The 19,421-nt window shown below is 37.1% G+C and overlaps 1 protein-coding gene across 1 annotated transcript in view; it reads left to right on the forward strand.

Moving 5' to 3' along the window:
• The window catches only part of TLK1 (tousled like kinase 1), a 163,805-nt gene that overhangs the window by 117,245 nt on the left and 27,139 nt on the right, over positions 1–19,421 (forward strand). The window contains exon 12 of the mRNA XM_033231161.1: positions 8,857–8,923. Coding sequence (XP_033087052.1) covers positions 8,857–8,923 — 67 coding nt within the window. The remainder of the gene's footprint in view (positions 1–8,856; positions 8,924–19,421) is intronic.

Raw genomic sequence — 19,421 nt, forward strand, 5'->3', positions numbered from 1 at the left:
CTGGATTCAAGTGATTCTCCTGCCTCAACCTCCCAAGTAGCTGGGACTACAGGCATGTGCCACTATGCCTGGCTAATTTTGTATTTTTAGTAGAGATGGGGTTTCTCCATTTGGTCAGGCTGGTCTTGAACTCCCGACCTCAGGTGATCCACCCACCTCCGCCTCCCAAAGTGCTTGGATTACAAGCGTGAGCCACCGCGCCGGGCCCATCATGCCTCTTAATACCCCATTTCTTCTTCCTGTCCTCCTGCTGTTGCTTCTTTTTAATTTAGTTCAGATATTACCTTTTCTGTGACTTTTACTAGTTTCCTGCAAATAGAATGTTTTTTTTTTCCTTTCCTCTGTGTGTTCTTAGCTGTATTATTCAAAGTAATTATCTTAAAATCAGCTGATGAGCAAACTTGATCCCATTTAAATCTAGCTTTTTTAAAGACTAGGATATGGCATTTTGGGAAAACCATTATTCTACCTGCTGACCCCCAAAGATTCACATCCTTTCCACATGCAGAGTATATTCACCCTATTTCAACATCCCCATTACAGTGTCGGCTCAAAGTCTAATGTTGCATCTAAATCCCATAAGCTCAAAGTTCCAATTCTCATCAAATAAATCAGATATGTGTGAGACTTGGGGTATGATCCACCTGGAGACACAATTTTTCTTCATCTGTGAAACTGAAACTCGAGAATTAAGTTACCTCCTCCCACAGTACGATGGTGGGACAGGTATCTGATGACAGTTTATAGACATTCATGTTCAAAACACAAAGCAGTGGAAGGAAATTCCTGTGGAATTTCAAAATCCATCCAAACTCCATTTGGTTTCAAGGTCTGAGAATAATCTTTTATGGTGATCTTCTGTGCTTCTGCCTTTTGGACACAAGGTTCTGTTCTCTAGGTTATCCTTTCTTTTTGATGACATTTAGCCTGCTAACAATCTGTTTAAACTTTTTAGAAATTATGCCTTTTTTTTTTTTTTTTTTTGAGACAGAGTCTCGCTCTGGGTTCAAGTGATTCTCCTGCCTCAGCCTCCCAAATAGCTGGGATTTACAGGCACCCACCACCATGCCAGGCTAATTTTTGTATTTTTAGTAGAAACGGGGTTTCACCATGCTGGTTAGGCTGGTCTTGAACTCCTGACCTCAAGCAGTTCACCCGACTTGGCCTCCCAAAGTGCTGGGATTACAGGTGTGAGCCACTGTGCCCAGCCTTTAGAAATTAAGCTTCTTAAAATTCTAGCTTCTGTCCCCTGCCCAATTCCAAAGCCACTTCCGTGTTTTTAGGTATTTATTAAAGGAGCATTGTACTTCCAGGTAAGAAGATCTGCAGTAATTTCTTATGGCTGCTGTAACAAATCACACAAACCTAGCTTTAACCAACAGAAATATGACCTTACTGTTATAGTGATCACAGATCTGAAATGGGTTTCATTTGAGCTAAAATCTAGTTGTTAACAGGGCTGTGTTACTTCTAGAGACTCTAGAAGAGAATCCATTTCCTTGCCTTTTCCAGCTTCTAGAAGCTGCCTACATTTTTTGGTTTATGATCCCCTTCTATCTTCATAGCCAGCTGCGGCCAGTCAAGTGCCTCACCTGTCACATTGCTCTGATTCTGACACTACCGCCCCTTCCTTCTGGGCACACATGGGTAATGCAGAATAACTCCCTGTTTTACTGTCAGCTGATAAGCAACCTTAATTTCACCTGGTACCTTTCATTTTCCTTTTATTTATAACCTAACATATTCACATGTCTCAAGGATTAGAATATGGAAATCTTTGGCCATTATTTTGCATATCACAGTAGTACTTGGTGTGTAAGTCATTGTATTAGTTCTCTTTCATGCTGCTGATAAAGACATACCTGAGACCAGGCAAATTACAAAAGAAAGAGATTTAATGGACCTAATAGTTCCGCATGGTTGGGGAGGCCTCACAATCATCGCAGAAGGTGAAAGGCACGTCTCACGTGGTGGCAGATAAGAGAAGAGAGCTTGTATAGGGGAACCCCCCCCGCCCTTTTTTTTTTTTTGAGACGGAGTTTTGCTCTTTGCCCAGGCTAGAGTACAGTGGCATGATCTTGACTCATCACAACCTCTGCCTCCTGGGTTCAAGCAATTATCCCACCTCAGTCTCCTGAGTAGCTGGGATTACAGGTGCCTGCCACCACGCCTGGCTGATTTTTTGTATTTTTAGTAGAGACGAGGTTTCGCCATGTTGGGCAGATTGGTCTGGAACTCCTGACCTCAGGTGATCTGCCCGCCTCGGCCTCCCAAAGTGCTGGGATTACAGGCATGAGCCACCAAGTCCAGCCGGAAACTCCCCTTTTTAAAGCCATCAGATCTTGTGAGACTTATTCACTATCATGAGAACAGCATGGGAAAGACTTGCCCCCATGATTCAGTTACCTCCCACCAGGTCCCTCCCACAACATGTGGGAATTCAAGGTGAGATTTGGGTGGGGACACAGCCAAACCATACCAGCCATTATACTTGTACTAAGTGTAAGTAATTGCAATTCAATTTCTATTATGTTGTGAACATTTGGACTCTTCATAGGAAAACTAGTTTCATCCCTCCCACAATCACCTATTTTTTTTCCTAGTGATAACATTTTTAAATTGAGGTTAAATTCATATAACATACAAATAACCATTTAAAAATGTACAGTTCAGTGGCATTTAGTACATTCACAGTGTTATGTACCATCGCTTCTCTCTAGTTTCAAAACTGTTCCCTTAACCCAGAGGAACACTCTGTGCACATTAAATAATCACTCCCTAGCCCTTTCTCTTCTCACCTCCAGTAGCAAATAATCAGTTTTCTTTCTCTGTGTATTTGCTTCTTCTGAATGTTTTATATAAAATGACTCATACCTTATGTGACCTTTTGTGTCTTTTACTTAGTATAAGTTTTCAAGGTATATTCATGTGGTAGCATGTAGCAGTACTTCATTCTTTTTATGGCTGAACAATATTTCATTGTGTGATTATGCACAGTTGGTTTATCCATTCATTCACTGATGGACCTTTAGGTTGTTTCCACCCTTAGGTTATTATAAATAGTTCTGCTATAAACACCTGTCTACAAGTTTCTGTGTGGACTTATGTTTTGTTTTCTTTATCTATCTAGTACTGAGTATTATGGTAATTCTATGTCTTATCTTGTTCAAGAACTGCTTATTTTCCAGTCGGCACCGTTTTACATTCCCACCAGCATGACAGTATCCCTATTTTTCTACATCCTTGACAATACTTTTTACTTTCCCATTTTAAAAATCATAACCATCCTGGTGGGTGTAAAGTGATATCTCACGGTGATTTTGATTTGCATTTCCCTAATGACTTAATGTTGTTGAACATCTTTTAATGTGTTTGCTGGACTTTATATATCTTGTTTGGAGAAATGTCTATTCAAGTCTTTTGCTCATTTTTTCACCAGACTGTTTGTTATTTTGTTGTTGTGGGAGGTTTTTTTTTTTCTTTTTTTTGTATTCTGGATACTAAACTGTTATCAGATACATGATTTGCAGATATTTTCTGCTATTCTGTAAGTTGTCTTTCACTTTTTTGATAATATCCTTTGATGTACAGGAGTTTTTTATTTTTATGAGTACATAGTATTAGGTTGGTGCAAAAGTAATTGTGGTTTTTGCCTACTTTCAGTGGCAAAAACCACAGTGACTTTTGCACCAACCAATGTATGGGGTACATGATATATTATGATACAGGCATACAATGTGTAATAATCACATCAGGGTAAATGGGGTATCTGTGACCTCAAGCATTTATCATTTCTTTGTTATAAACATTACAATTATACTCTTTTGGTTATTTTTAAATGTGCAATATAGTTTTGTTGACTATGGTCATCCTCTTGTGTTACCAAATACTAGATCTTATTCATTCTATATTTTTGCGCCCATTAACCAACCCCACCTTTTGCCCCCCTTCCCACAGTCCTTTCCAGGCTCTAGTAACCGTCATCCTCTCTATCTCCATGAATTCAATTGTTTTAATTTTTATGAAATGTATTTTGTTGACTTTTGTTACTGTTGTTGCTTATGCTTTTGGTGACACACCTAAGAATTTATTGCCAAATTTATAGTCATGAAGATTTACCCCTGTGTTATCTTCCCTTTGTTTTGTTTTGTTTTGTTTTGAGACAGGGTCTCGCTCTGTCACCCAGGCTGGAGTGCAGTGGCGCGATCTCAGCTCACTGCAACCTCTGCCTCCCATGTTCAAGTGATTCTCCTGTCTCAGCCTCTTAAGTATCTAGGATTACAGGTGCCCACCACCACACCTGGCTAATTTTTGTATATTTAGTAGACAGAGTTTTACCATGTTGGCCAGGCTGGTTTTGAACTCCTGGCCTCAAGTGATCCACCTGCCTCAGCCTCCGAAAGTGCTGGCATTACAGGCATGAGCCACTGTGCCCAGCCTCCTGTGTTATCTTCTAATAGTTTTAGTTCCCATATTTAGGTCATTCATTTTCAGTTAATTTTTGTACATAGAGTGAAGTAGGGGTCCTACTTCATTATTTTGCATGTGGTTCTCTAGTTGTCCCCCCATCATTTGTTGATGAGATTATTCTTTCCTCATTGAATGGTCTTGGTACCCTTGTCAGAAATCAACTGGCCATAGATTTTTGGGTTTATTTCTGAATTCAAATCTGTTTCATAGGTATGTATGTGTATTCTTATGGCAGTATCTTACTTTTTGGAAGTCTCCCATCTGTGGACATAGGATATCTTTTCATTTAATTAGCTCTTTTTGAAATCCTTAGCAATATTTTGTAGTTTTTAGTAGGCAAGTCTTTCACCTCCTGGATTAAATTTATTCCTAGGTATTATATTCTTTTGGATGCTATTGTAAATGTAATAGCTTCCTTAATATCCTTTTCAGGTTGTTCATTGCTGGTATATAGAAGTAACTAATTTTTGTGCATTGCTCTCCTGTCCTGCCGCTTTGTCAAATTTATTTATTGTTCTAGTGATTTTTTTCTTGTGCATTTTCTGGGGATTTTCTAAATATGAAGGCATATCATCTGCAAATACAGTTTTATTTCTTAGCTTACAATTTAGATGTGTTTTATTTCTTCTCCTTACCTGACTGCTCTGGTAGGACTTCCAGTGCAGTATTGAATACCAGTGATGGAAGTAGATGTCCTTGTCTTTTTCCTGATATTAGGAAAAAATCTTTCCATTTTCACCATTAACTATGATGTTAGTTTGCTTGGGTTTTTTGTTGTTGTTGTTGTTTTCTTTTCTTGCTCTGTCGCCCAGGCTGGAGTGCAGTGGCACAATCTCAGCTCACTGCAACCTCTGCCTCCCAGGTTGAAGTGATTCTTATGCCTCAGCCTCCTGAGTAGCGGGGACTACAGGTGTGCAGCACCATGTCTGGCTAATTTTTGTTTAAGTGCCTCTAACAGTCTATTTATCATAGCTTGTGTACTTTGAGGCCTCAGGTTAATTCTTTGCTTAAACAGAATGTCTTTAAGACATTTAACACCAAATTTGTTTAAAGTGAGTATTCCGTTTTTTTGGTATTTCTACTAACTTTTTAAAATACTGTCACCCCACGTTTCTGTTGAACTATTTTAGAACACTTTTAAAATTTTTCATTTACTCAGACTTAGTATGGAAGATTATCAGGAGTCAAGTCCTATGTTTGGGGTTTAAATTTGTTAACTTTTAAAATATTATGTGTGCATAATAAAAATATCACATTGTCATGTGTGCATAATAAAAATATTTTTATGTGTGTATAATAAAAATATTAATAATTTAACTCATCAGATGTGAGTCTGTGGGAAGAGATGGACTATATCTTTGCCTTATCTATGAATAAAAGATTTGCTAAGTTATTTAACCGACTGAATTGTTTGAGAGGGCAGGTTTTTTTAAAAGCATCTTACACACATAAAAGTATTGATAATTAAAAGCCACTGCTGTGAACATTATCCTAGCTTAGCTCTTTTCATTCTGTGTCTAAAATCCTGTTTCTTTAAAGAAGATTGTTCCCAGTTTCTTTTATCTAAATACGTAGATTTCTTTAAAAGCATTTTTTATTAATACAAATGGACAACAGAGATTGTCGAAGAAGTTACAATGTGTCAGGTATTAATAATCCCTACTACTTCCTAGTAGGAGATGGAGAGAAAATGTAAGAAATGGCTCTTTTGTCATTTGGGGGTTTGCATTCTAATTGGCAGGACAAGACGCTGGCAGAGAAACTCTTACTGAGATTTGTGAATCCCAAAATTATATATATGTAAAATTTTCTGGGAAGAGTATTTATAACTTCCTTCAGATTTTTTGTTTTGTTTTGTTTTGTTTTTTAAGATCTCTGTGATTGTAAAATGGTAAGAATCATTGCCCTGGAAAGTGAGTAGTGTAGCAACACACAACAACAAAATACCATTTCTCCCAAACTGCACAAAGTGTAGCCATGTGCATGTGTAGGAACTTTGCAGTTATATCTGATAGCCAGACCTCTTGGTAGGACAAAAATTTCAAGTAACTCAAGTCATGTACTAATTTTGGTTTAAGATATGCAAAATTTTAGCTGTTTTGTAATTCAGTAAAAATCTTAGTATAGAATTTCTATATAGAAACAAAACAGATTTAAATATCTTTTAAAAATTAGTTCTGAGCCCATCCTATGACCTACTAGTGGACCTAAAACCATACTTTAAGAGTATGAATTTATGATCCTGTTTTACAGCAAATTTCCACTAGTGGCGTAAACCTGTACCCATATCCAGAAGCTTTTTGCCAACATTCCTACATCTTTTCTTTTCTAGATTAGTTGAGATATTATACATTTTAGTTTTCAACCTCATTTTCTTTAGTATCACATTCCTCCTCCTCCCTCTCTCACTTCATCTACATTCACACTCCAGCATTTAATTCTCTAAATTGACTGTAAGCAACTGCTGCATCTATCAACTATTGCTATATTCAGTGTAATAAAATCCAGTAGTTGTGTCACCCTAAGACTGGGTAGAGAGATTTAATTTAAAATTTTATTTTTTTTGGCTCTTAAGATGTTGCGAGTGGAATACTAACTGAATTTCTTGTTTTTGTTTATTTCCTTTGAATACTCCTTTTTTAGAATTAGTAAATTTAATTAGCATCTAGCTAAAGGGAAACAGCATTTATGCTAAATGTTGCTGAGGGACTGAAACCAAACAGATCACACCTGAGTTAGGAGCTTAATGAAATAACCTCAAAACACATAAGAAAATTAACAAACAAGGGCTTGAATATGATAGATAAGAGCTATTCTTTAAAAGTTGGGGTATGGGCCGGTTGTGGTGGCTCACACTTGTAATCCCAGCACTTTGGGAGGCTGAGGTGGGTGGACCACTTCAAGCCAGGCATTCAAGACCAGCCTGGCCAACATGACAAAACTCCATCTCTACTAAAAATACAAAACTTTAGCTAGGCATGGTGGCATATGCCTGTAGTCCCAGCTACTCTGGAAGCTGAGGTGGGAGCATTGCTTGAATTTGGGAGGTGGTGGTGCAGTGAGCTGAGATCATGGTTTCTGCACTCCAGCCTGGGCAACAGAGCGAGACCCTAATAAGTCTTATTATGGTTCTGCATATATTAAACTGATTATTTTTCAAAGTTAGGTAAGAATATTTGAAATAATAAGATAACCGTGAAGCACTTTGAAGACTTAAAGTCCTGTATCTATTTTTATTAAGATTTTGAAGTAGGTAGGCATGGTGGTGTACACCTGTACTCCCAGCTACTTGGTACACTGAGGCAGGAGAGTCACCTGAGCCCAGGAGTTCAAATTCAACCTGGACAGCAAAGCAAGACCCTATCTCTATATTTGGAGTATAAGAATATAGTGCTTTTTTGTGGGGGTGAGAGGAGATTGAGACAGGGTTTTGCTATGTTGCCCAAGCTGGTCTGGAATTCCTGGACTCCAGTGATCCACCTGCCTCAGCCTCCCAGAGTGCTGAGATTATAGGCGTGAGCCACTGCACCCGGCCAGAATTTAGTACTTTGACTAAAGTTTTAGCATTTTTTAATCTTTCCTATTTACTCCCAATACAATGAAGCAGGGAAAGGAAAAATGTCTTTGTTTTTTTCCTCTTTTTAAGAACTGCCCAAACTGGACTGACTCCCTTTGCAGTGATTTCCCATTACTCTTAGAGTAAAACTGAAATTCTTTACTTTGCCTGCAAATCTATACATAGTATGTCTCCCCAGCTTGCTTCTCCTACTACCCACAACCTTTTTGACTACATCTAATTTACTCCCATTTTTTTCTCTTCTATTTATATGCCAAGACTATTTTCATCTTAGAGTTTTAAACTGTCTATAACTCATGTCTAGAATATACTCCCCAGAGTCCTCTCATGGTTGTCTTTTTGTATTTAGATGAAGGTCACCTCTCTAACACCCAGTCCAAATTAACGTAATGCGATTAGTCATTACCATACCATCCTTTTTTGCTTTCTTCATGACACTTACTGTTACTTAAACTTACTTATTTCATCACATGGGTTTTTTTAATACTTGCTTACCTCCACTATAGAGTGTAAGCTCATACTAATATGTAAGGAGAAATTGTCTTGTTTTTCACTGTATCCTTAGGATATAAATTCTAGAACATCACTTGATAAATGGTACTCATTAAATCATTGTAGAATTAGTTAACTGTTTCATCTAAAAGTATTAAATATAGTCTGAAGAATATCTCAAAGGATTTTTGTCTCATACATTTTGGGCTAAAAGTTGTCCACATTTTAGTATTTCCATTTGATTTTTATATTTTGCTAGTTGTTAATAAACTAAGTATTAATCTCAATATGTAGAATTAAAATTTCATTTTTGACAGGTTGACTTTGGCAGAATATCATGAACAGGAAGAAATTTTCAAACTTAGACTAGGACATCTCAAAAAGGTATGTGAAACATATGCTGCATTTTTAGTTCAATTTGCTACCAGAATTTGTGGGAAGTTGTGTTATATTAAAAGCCAAAATTTAAGAGAGTAAGATTTCAAATTAAAAATTTCAGATTAAAAAGAGATGCATTTAAAGTTACTTTATTTTATTATTATTTTTGTTTTTTGAAACAGTCTCGCTGTCAGTGTGGAGTACAGTGGCACAATCTAAGCTCAGTGCAACCTCCACTTCCCTGGTTCAAGCGATTTTCGTGCTTCAGCCTACTGAGTAGCTGGGATTACAGGCATGTGCCACCACACCTGGCTAATTTTTGTATTTTCAGTAGAGTGAGGGTTTCGTTGTGTTGGCCGGGCTGGTCTCAAACTCCTGGCTTCATGTGATACACCCTCCTTGGCCTCCCAAAGTGCTGGGATTATAGGCATGAGCTGTCACACCTGGCCAAAATTACATTTTTATGTTGAGTATATTAAAATAACATTCCTTTATCTGTGTCAACTTAAAAATCTTGAGATGATGATATACCATGTCCCTGTAGTGGAGGAATGATTCTTGGACAGACCTCCAAAGTCTTCAGAGTACTCTATTTAAGTACTACCTTTTGGTAAAAAATAACTTCATTTTAAAGAGGAAATCTAAAATTCCGTATTATGTTCATTTCATAATGAAATAGTAATTGTAAATAAATAGCAAACTTATTTCTTTGGCTTATCTTTTAATTTGTTGCTTGTGTGATGTTTTGATGAGAAGATGTACATAGGAAAAAGCACTTAGTAATAGTATAAAGGGATAAACTGAGAAAACACGTTTCTGTGTGTTACTGTCGCAAACTTTTAAATAATGTATATCTTTCTACTTGTTTGTAAACTCTGAAATTGTAATCAGTTTATTGTTTTTACAGGTCTTAATTTTAGTTCAAATGATTTCAGAGAAGTAGTAATAACAGAGTAGGTTTTTTTCCCTCAAAATGAAGTTACCCACAGACATAAAATTCTTTTTCTTTGACCCAATTTTTTGTGCTTTCTGCTTGTCAGGTTCTTTAAATTTTTTAAATAGGCTGAATTATAGGTAAAATTGAATGAGTGAACTAATTGGAGATAGTATCTGTGAAGTTGTCTCCATGGGATCGGGTGAGGTAGGACAGAGAAACCCATTCTGGTAGCAGCTACTATTACACTGCATACTAATTTGTTTTGGAAATGTTATTAATATGCTGGGGACTCCTACCATTTAATTATAAGGAATAGAAAATTATTATATATAATTTGCATTAGTATCATTTAATATGCTATATCTGTCTAGGCCAACTGCCCAGAAAGCTTCAACCTAAACTACTTGAACAGTGAATTCAAAAATGATTTATTTTGGTCTTTTTGTTTTTTAAGTAGTTCTATTTTGTTCTATTGCAATTATTGACTGCTTTTCCTGCTCTTTGAGACTTAGTTGACAACTTCAGTCTATTCTCTATAATAGATGGAGCTATAGAGCTATCGTAATAGTTCTATGATAATGATAGAACCATGTAAAGGAAGTACAGAAGGGAAAAGGGAATTTTTAGTACAGGATGAGTCATAAGTATTTGTGTGCCCACCTAAACTGTTTTTATAATGAGTTCATAAGGGCCTATGCTTGATGTCTCATATAAAGATTTACCAGTTATTTTCTAACCAGCCTGTGGTGATAAAGGAATACTTACTTACTTAGTTATAGTGATTCCAAGATGTACTTGAGAGTTTTACTGAAGGGTTACTATTTTCACATGTAATACCAAATTTCAGATTACTTTTTCTAAATGATGACATTTTACATGTGCACCTTATTTTATGAAAATCTGTTACAAAATCTGAAATTGTAAAGCAGTTAAATTCAGAATTAGCTATTTGTATTACAAAAAGTACACTTTGAAAAGGCTTCAAAGGAGGGTTTGTTTTTGTTTTGGTTGGTTGGTTTTAAAGCTTTCCTGGTACTTTGAAAACACTGGTTTCTGTGAAAAACACTTTTCTAACGTAAAGTATACTTAGTGTCCAAATATTATATAGACATTTGTAAAATGTTGTAGAACACTAAACCTTCTAACCTTCGTATTCTCCTTTCCCAGTGTTTGACTTCTATATTTTTCGTATTTACTTACTCTTTCCTGTAACTATCCCTTCCATAATCTTTTTCCTGCTTTTTTTTTTTTCTAGCTTTTATCAGATTTACTGAGCAGTCTTAGATTTCTAACTTTATCTTCTTTTTAACTAATTTACAACATAAATTTTCTTTGACCTTCATCGTGGAATATTTTGGGGAAATGGATTAACAATAATGCTGAAACATACTCTCATGTCATGAATACCCAGATTTTCTTCTGAGAGACTATTTTGGGTGAGAAGAATGAGTGTATTATAAAGAAAGTGGCCAGTAGTACATACAGGGAACAAAATTAAGCAAGTAATGTCACCTTAGAGCATAAATAGCGGTTGCCTGCTTAGAACTGAGTATTAATTTTTGAGTTATACAGTTAAAAAATAATAAGCAATGTTACATGTATACAAATAAGTTATTTGGTATTCTGAAGCACAGTGGGAGAAAAGGTCATTCTGTTTTCTAGAAAAGATTAAACAGACTTAACACACACAGGACAGGCTTGAGTCAAACGAAAAGATATTATCACTTCTGTCTTAATCAGCTTCTGGGTTTATTAAGCAGACGTGAACTGGTACTCCAACTTGTAAGTATACAGCTTCTACCATAGGCTGGATCCGAATATTTGATGCCCCTTGTGTCCTGCATAGGAAATATAACCAGTCAGTTTGTGGTTTAGATTTGGAGCCTGGCATACTCTTGCATTAGCACGGGTGACTCTCTTGCCCTTTGTCCCTTCAATAAATTCTTAACATTAAGCAGAATTAATTATTAGACTAACTTTCTTAGCACTGAAGGACGAAAGTTCGTTGAGGAAGCCCATGGCATATGGACATATGAGAATAGACAGGCCTGTTTACTTTTTCTTGAAGTGGATAATTTATGACATGCATTGTGTTTCATAATGATAATCACTGTAATTGAAAAGCTGAACTAAAATATGAAAAAGTATGTTTACCTTTGAATAAATCATAAAGTTTACTTCATATTTTATACTGTTCTTCAGGGTTAGAAAAATAATAAATCCAAACATAGCCTTACTCTGTTATCCAAAGTGTGATAGAGTAAGGAATGAGAGTCAGGCAGAAACCTCCAAAAGTAAATACTTGGCTAAAATAAATAGGTGTTGCTAGTTACTACCAAAAAGTAAATGTAAACTTACTTATGGGCTTATTAATTTTCTCTTCTGAGATTAGGGAAATCACTGTGGAGCATCACTTTTTTTTCCCCTCAACTGTATCAAGAATTCTTTTATGTAATATTTATTGTTTTAGTTGTTCCCAGTTTATGCAGTCATTGCTCACCCATTTATTAAGTGATTTATTGCCGTACTCTGCCTGACACAGGCGTAATTCAAATTCCCATTTTAATGGAATTACATATTACTTTTTATAGACTTTGAAGCTTTAACCATTTTTGAGTGAACATTAATTACACCTTTTTGAATGCCCAGATCTATATATACTTCCTCTGGAGTAATAGCACCAGTAAGTGACAAAGCCAGAACTTGAACCATTCCCAGTCCTATTTCAATACTGTACCCATGTGATTAATTCCTAGAATTATTTTGTTGTAGACTAATAGTAAGTTGATTCATTGTATTCAGAAAAATTAATTCATTGTGGCTTTCCTTGCATCTCTGTTAAGTACTGGACTGTTTGCTTTTCCCTACTTTTTTTTTTTTTTTTTTTGGTGTATTGGGGGGTGAACATACTATTTCATTTTCATTACAGATAAAGGAGAACAGTTTTAAGTTAATTATTTTTCATACACATTCTTTTTCATTCTCTTTCACATATTTTCTTCCTTGGGCATTATGTTAGTGACCGTTGTATGAACTACAATATTTCTTTGTTATTAACTAATATATTGATTTTTCACTCAATTTATTTTTAAAGGTCAGTCAACAAAGACCTTTTAAAAAAACATTTTTTAATAAAAATTCAAATAATTTTAAAATATATCTTAAGGAATTCTTAGAATAGAACTGTATAATAAAATATATGGAGACTATATAAATTATTCCTGAAAGTATTTCAGAAGGAACAAGTAACTTTTTTGGTTATCATTAATTATATACAGACTTCCCCAGTTATTAATAAAAGCTTGTAGTTGCGAAGAGAGTAATTTCCTATCTTTAAAAAGTTGTTAATTTGAGGCAAAGCTTCTAATGATCCTATTTTATCTACCTGTGCCCATGTGGAATCGTGGGTTCAAGGAAACCAACCAAAAACCTGCTGGCTTTATAATTGATCAGGTTTTGATACCTGTCTCTGACAAATTCAAATTATGGGAAAACAATTTATCTTTGTGATTCAGAAGCTCTGCTAGGTTGATTATATAGTCAGATCTTTATTCTGGAGTTGAAGAAAACGGTATGGATTTGCTTTCAAGGATTGTCACTAAATTAACACATAAAACTAAAAATAAAATACAATCCCTGCAAAATTAAATTCCTTGAAATGTCCATGTTTTTAAAAAGATACAAGTTACTAGTCATAATACCCCAGACTGATGAGTAAATGAGAATTTTGAAAGTTATTGGGTCCAGTAACTATGTCTTGAGACTGCTGCAGCTCAAGTTTATGATATGAACAACATGTGGGTATGTTACTCTTTATTTTCTTGTCTTCAAATTTTTTTGTCTTCTTGGTTTTAAAATATTTGATTAGTTGGAGAGAATGTGTTTAGAAAGTGTGACATCTCAGTATGGAGTATTAAATAGTGTAGTAGGGATTGGCTTTAATGTGTGTGTTTTGGTATGTGTGTGAGTGTGTGTGAGTGCATTTGACTTATGAGCCCTGAATATAAGTGCCAGAGTTTTATTTGAAAAACATAACCAATTTGTAATTGAAACAGGATTAGTCAAGAATCATCAGCACCAACACAAATGTATCTTTGCAGACCGAAGGAATCAGCTAAACAATTTACAGTCATCTCAATCTCTACTAAAACAAAAATCACATCCAACATGCCACCTGACACCATTTCTTTCTCTCTCTCTCCTTTGCTCCTTGCGATGTGGCATTCATCTCTCCTTGTGCCTCCGTTCTGAAGAGATAACAGTATAGCAACAACTCTGCCACTGAAATCCTGTTCTCTGATCGATATTGGCACCTGCAAAGAGAAACAACCAGTAACAGGCAGCAGCAGCATCAGTATTAATCTTCCATGATGAAATCTTTACAGGTCAAGAACAAGTACACAGCTCTTTTCTCACTCCTTCACAGTGGACCATGCAACTAGTTGAAATGGAAGACAATGGATTGTCTACAAGCCTTTTGAACAGTGGAGAATACAGGGCGTTGGCTTTAGGTGAATTGACCCCCAAATATTCTTGAAGTTTGGTGTCCCCGTTGGTCTTTCTTTCTAGAACACCATTGTCATCTGACTTATCAAACCCTTAGTATGACCACAAAGAATAAGTTTTTATATGTGACATTTTTTGTCACTTTAGGTTTGAATGAAAATAATGAGCAGTATAATGCTAGAGGGCTTAATCTTTAAACATGTTGTTCATCTTTATATTTGTAGCCATGACTGGAAGAAATCTTCTAGGAATTCTCTCAGTTAAAGCCAACTACATTGTGCATGATGCTTCCGTAGAACCTGACACAAGATGCTGCTTGTGTAGGCAGTTTTCAGTGGAATTCTGGGAAAAGTACACTATACTAGAAAAAGTCGTGATTAAGCCCATGAAGAATGTGAAAAGATTCCTGATTTCTTGGTGTGTGTGTGTGTGTGTGTGTGTGTGTGTGTGCGCGCGTGCGCACACGCGTGCCCCAGAAAGGTGCCAAGAAGAGTGCTGGAATTCTAACTTTACAATTTGTCCTTACTACTATTTTCCATTTAAAAATGAGTAGTTGTCCCAAAAAGATGACTGTGGTGAGAGAACATTAAATAGCTGTAGGTGGGAAAACTCATTAGTGTTTACGTTCTTATCTCTTACTCACATTTGGACCTACAAACTATCCTGGCTCTATTTTTCCCTATTTATAATCACACAACCTTAACTTGGTAGTAGATAATGTTCAGCTACCAAAATGAAAATGTAGAGGTAAAAGGTGTTTTACTTCCCCTTTGTGTGTGTGTGTGTTTGTGTGTGTGTGTTTTCGCCCAGGCTGGAGTGCGGTGGCACAATCTTGGCTTACTGCAACCTCCGCCTCCCAGTTTCAAGCGATTCTCCTGCTTCAGCCTCCTGAATAGCTGAGATTACAGGCGCACGCCATCATGCCTGGCTAATTTTTATATGTATTTTTTAGTAGAGACGAGGTTTCACCGTGTTGGTCAGGCTGGTCTGGAACTCTTGACCTTGTGATCTGCCCGCCTCAGCCTCCCAAAGTGCTGGGATTACAGGCGTGAGTCACCGTGCCTGACCCACAGTGTTTAGTATTAATCCTGTGGTTATGCAGGCAATGGAATTTAAAACATTTTGGAGGCCGGGCGCGGTGGCTCAAGCCTGTAATCCCAGCACTTTGGGAGGCCGAGACGGGCGGATCACGAGGTCAGGAGATCGAGACCATCCTGGCTAACACGGTGAAACCCCGTCTCTACTAAAAAATACAAAAAGCTAGGCGGGCGAGGTGGCGGGCGCCTGTAGTCCCAGCTACTCGGGAGGCTGAGGCAGGAGAATGGCGTGAACCCGGGAGGCAGAGCTTATAGTGAGCTGAGATCCGGCCACTACACTCCAGCCTGGGCCGCAGAGCGAGACTCCGTATCAAAAAAAAAAAAAAAAAAAAAAAACATTTTGGAAAGAATCTTGGAAATCATGTTAGCCATCAGCAGGGTTTGTAATTCAGATCTGTAAATTCAGTTCAGAGATAACTTTCACAAAAAAGTGAAAACAGTTGCTTGGCTACCAGCCCTTCCCAATCATAACTGTAAATCCATGCCATATGCATAATGAGTCTGTAGAAGACTAGGTTTAAAAGGAAGCAGAGGCCGGGCGTGGTGGCTCATGCCTGTAATCCCAGCACTTTGGGAGGCAGAGGCCAGAGGAGTGCTTCAGCCCAAGAGTTGGAAATCTTGTCTCTACCAAGAAAAAAAGTTGAGGCGGGGAAGCAGAAAAGAAAACTGGAAGAAGGACTGCAGTACACTACACGAAGGCATCGCACCAGTGTGTGCTCAGGCTTGGTGTCATCCCCTTGGTTAGTGTGGAACGTTACAGAATTTCACTCCTATAATACAGCAGCTGTAAATATTTTTAAGACAAGTGTGCTATATATTTAAATTTTGCCAATCAGTTGAATTCTCAAACATTTATTTGATGCTGGGGAGGTAGTTTTTGTTTTATTTTGTTAGAGGAACTGACAGAATTAAAACCTGCCTATTTTAATAGTCATTCCAAGTTATGGGTATTAATGTACGTATTTATGCATTTGAAGGGAGAATAAACCATTACCCCCTCCACACACACCCAGAAAAACAGGAAATGAAGTGTGTAGAGAGCAAAACATTGAGTAAAGGTACTAATTTTCTAAGCTAGTTGAACACACCTGAGGTGATACAGTATGCTCTCATCAGTAATAAGCCACTTTAGTGATTGGGGATGGGAGTGGAGGGAACACTTATATAATTAGGAAAGAAAGCCCCCAGTATTTAATGATCTTTGTCTTTTCTCCTTCTCCTACCCTTCTTCCCAATCTATACAATTATTCTCAAGCAAAAATATGATTATGGTGCAATAGTTTCAAAATTCAGACCTACTGTATCTAGGTGGTTATTTTGATTGGTTGGTTGGTTGGCTGGCTTTTACTTTTATTGGTTCATATCTCACACATTCATATTTAGGATATGGGAAAGCATATAATGTGACATAATAGGGATAAATTCGAAATAAATTGGTAATTTTCTCAATTTTTTTTTGTACTGCCCTTCATTTTAATTAGCTTTTTTTTTTTTTTTTTTTAAAGACAGTCTCGCTGTGTCACCAAGGCTGGAGTGCAGTGGCACAATCTGGGCTCGCTGCAACCTCCAACTCCTGGGTTCAAGCGATTCTCCTGCCTCAGCCTTCCAAGTACCTGGGACTACAGGCTCCTGCCACCATGCCCAGCTAATTTATATGTTTTTAGTAGAGACGAGGTTTCACTATGTTGGCCAGGCTGGTCTCAAACTCCTGACCTCGTGAGCCACCCACCTCGGCCTCCTGAAGTGCTGAGATTATAAGCATGAACCACTGCACCCGGCCCTTAATTAGATTTTAATAGTGCCTTTTGTTAATCTCACCTTTTGCTTTCTTGGTGGTAAACTTTTAGAATGGCATTATAAATAGTTTGTGAAATTAAAATTTAATTTTTTTTGGGACTTAGAGATGTTAACTTTTAAGGGATTAATACTGTTCACATTACTAAAGTGAATTTGGTGTTAAATTGTTTTTTTTTTTTTCTGAGACGGAGTCTCACTCTGTTGTCATCCAGGCTGGCTGGAGTGCAGTGGTGGGATCTTGGCTCACTGCAACCTCGGTCTCCTGGGCTCAAGTGATTCTTGTGCCTCATCCTCCCGAGTAGCTGGGGTTGCAGGCAAGCACCACCATGTCCAGCTAATCTTTGTATTTTTAGTAGAAAAAGGGTTTCGCCATGTTGGCCAGGCTGGTCTCGAACTCAATACCTCAGGTGATCCACCAGCCTTGGTTTTCCAAAGTGCCGGGATTACAAGCGTGAGCCACCGCACCTGGCTGGTGTTAAAACCTCATTCCGAACTGGTTTTCTTGATCAAGTAGTGTTGTTACGGTGAATAGACTGTTTCAAGCTATATTCTTCTACCAACTCCCGTAGGTTATAGGCATGCTGAGAATAATACATCAAAATACTTCCTATTTTATCTTGGCTTTATGCGAAGGCAGTTCTTAGAAATTGAGTTTTTTGGTAGAGAGAATATGTAACGTATTCAGGATTTGCTAAATAACTTTAAACTAGCAAGTTTAATTTTTTCAGGAAATGTATTGGCTTTACATATAAAAATGTGTTTTATAACTTTTTAAACCTTATAGTTTTAATGCCTACCATATTTCACCTTTTAATAATTGCCTTTGAAAAAAATGCCATTATGAGAAATGTTCCAGAATACTCCAGATTCATCTACCATTTTCTTTTCTTTTTTAAAAACATCTCTCTCACATAGGAACCACCTATCATTTTTAACATGGAGTTTTACAGAAATTCTGCATTGCTACAGCCTACATTTGGCTTATAGACTTGAGCCAGAGGAATATTAAGTTGCCATAAGAGACTTTGATTACAAATAGAAAGCATTTCTATGCTGAAGATCTGGTGAGGGACAAAGTCTTTTAGTGAAGTTGCTGTGGGATTTATCCGTACACTTTTTTTTTTTTTTAATTGTTAGAAGGTAGTGTTTTTTGCAGATTACTTAAACAATGAGACAGTGTTGAGATCTGTTGTATACCTGTCTGACTTGGCTTTTTATGTGAGAGTATTAGATTTTATTTTAAAATACTGTTAAAATAGCTATAGTATGTATTGTTGAATTTTCCATTGTATTTTTTGTTTAAACAGAAAAGAGCCATGTCCTTTTATTGTGTATTTAATTGCCAAACCTACCTCTCTCTTTAATACAGTCTGTTCTTATTTATGTCTCTTCTTCATTGTAGTAGCCTACAGAGACCAGTTCATTTCTGGAGATGCTGTTTGTCTCTTTGTTTCTTCTAGATTTTCTCTGCTTTCATTAACTGCTCAACTAGTGTATGAATTCAGGACTAGAACTTGGTGTTTTTACTAAGCACAACTTAGCTGATTGGATTGTCTCCTTTCAGTCTACTCATCTGGCCTAGTTTTGCTATGAGTTTGAGGATTCTATTCTGTGATGAATTCAGATCAATTGTAAGCCTAGTTAATCCTGTCTTCTCCTGAACCCTTGGAAAAAGAGTAATTCTGAGGATGGCCCAGAGGTTAATGTCAGTCTCAGGCAAGGAGAATGTAGGCTACTGGATAGATCTTTGGAAACGATCTGTAGCAAAGATAAGTTAGTAGTTCAAACTATTGTACCCTGGGCCAAACCAAAACTGGGCCTTGCCCCATTCTCTGAGGACAAGGTGCTAGATAGTACTGCCCTAGCATTTACCTACAAGTAGGTGTGTTGGCCATAACAAAATACCAGACTGGGCACCTAAACAACAGAAATTTATTCTAGAAGTCCATGACAAGATCAGGCAGAGTTTGGTTTTGGGTAAGGGCTCTCTTGCTGGCTTGCAGATAACCACCCTCTCACTTTGTCCTCACATGGCCTTTTCTCTGTGCTCCTTGGATGGGGGTGGGGAGACCTTTCTTCTCATAAGGCCACTAATCCCATCATGAAGGCCCCATAACCTAATCCAACCTTGAGTACCTCCCAAAGGCCTCATCTTCAAATGCTGCCC

The sequence above is a fragment of the Trachypithecus francoisi genome, unplaced genomic scaffold, assembly GCF_009764315.1.
Source record: "Trachypithecus francoisi isolate TF-2019V2 unplaced genomic scaffold, Tfra_2.0 Lachesis_group13, whole genome shotgun sequence".
Taxonomy (NCBI): domain Eukaryota; kingdom Metazoa; phylum Chordata; class Mammalia; order Primates; family Cercopithecidae; genus Trachypithecus; species Trachypithecus francoisi.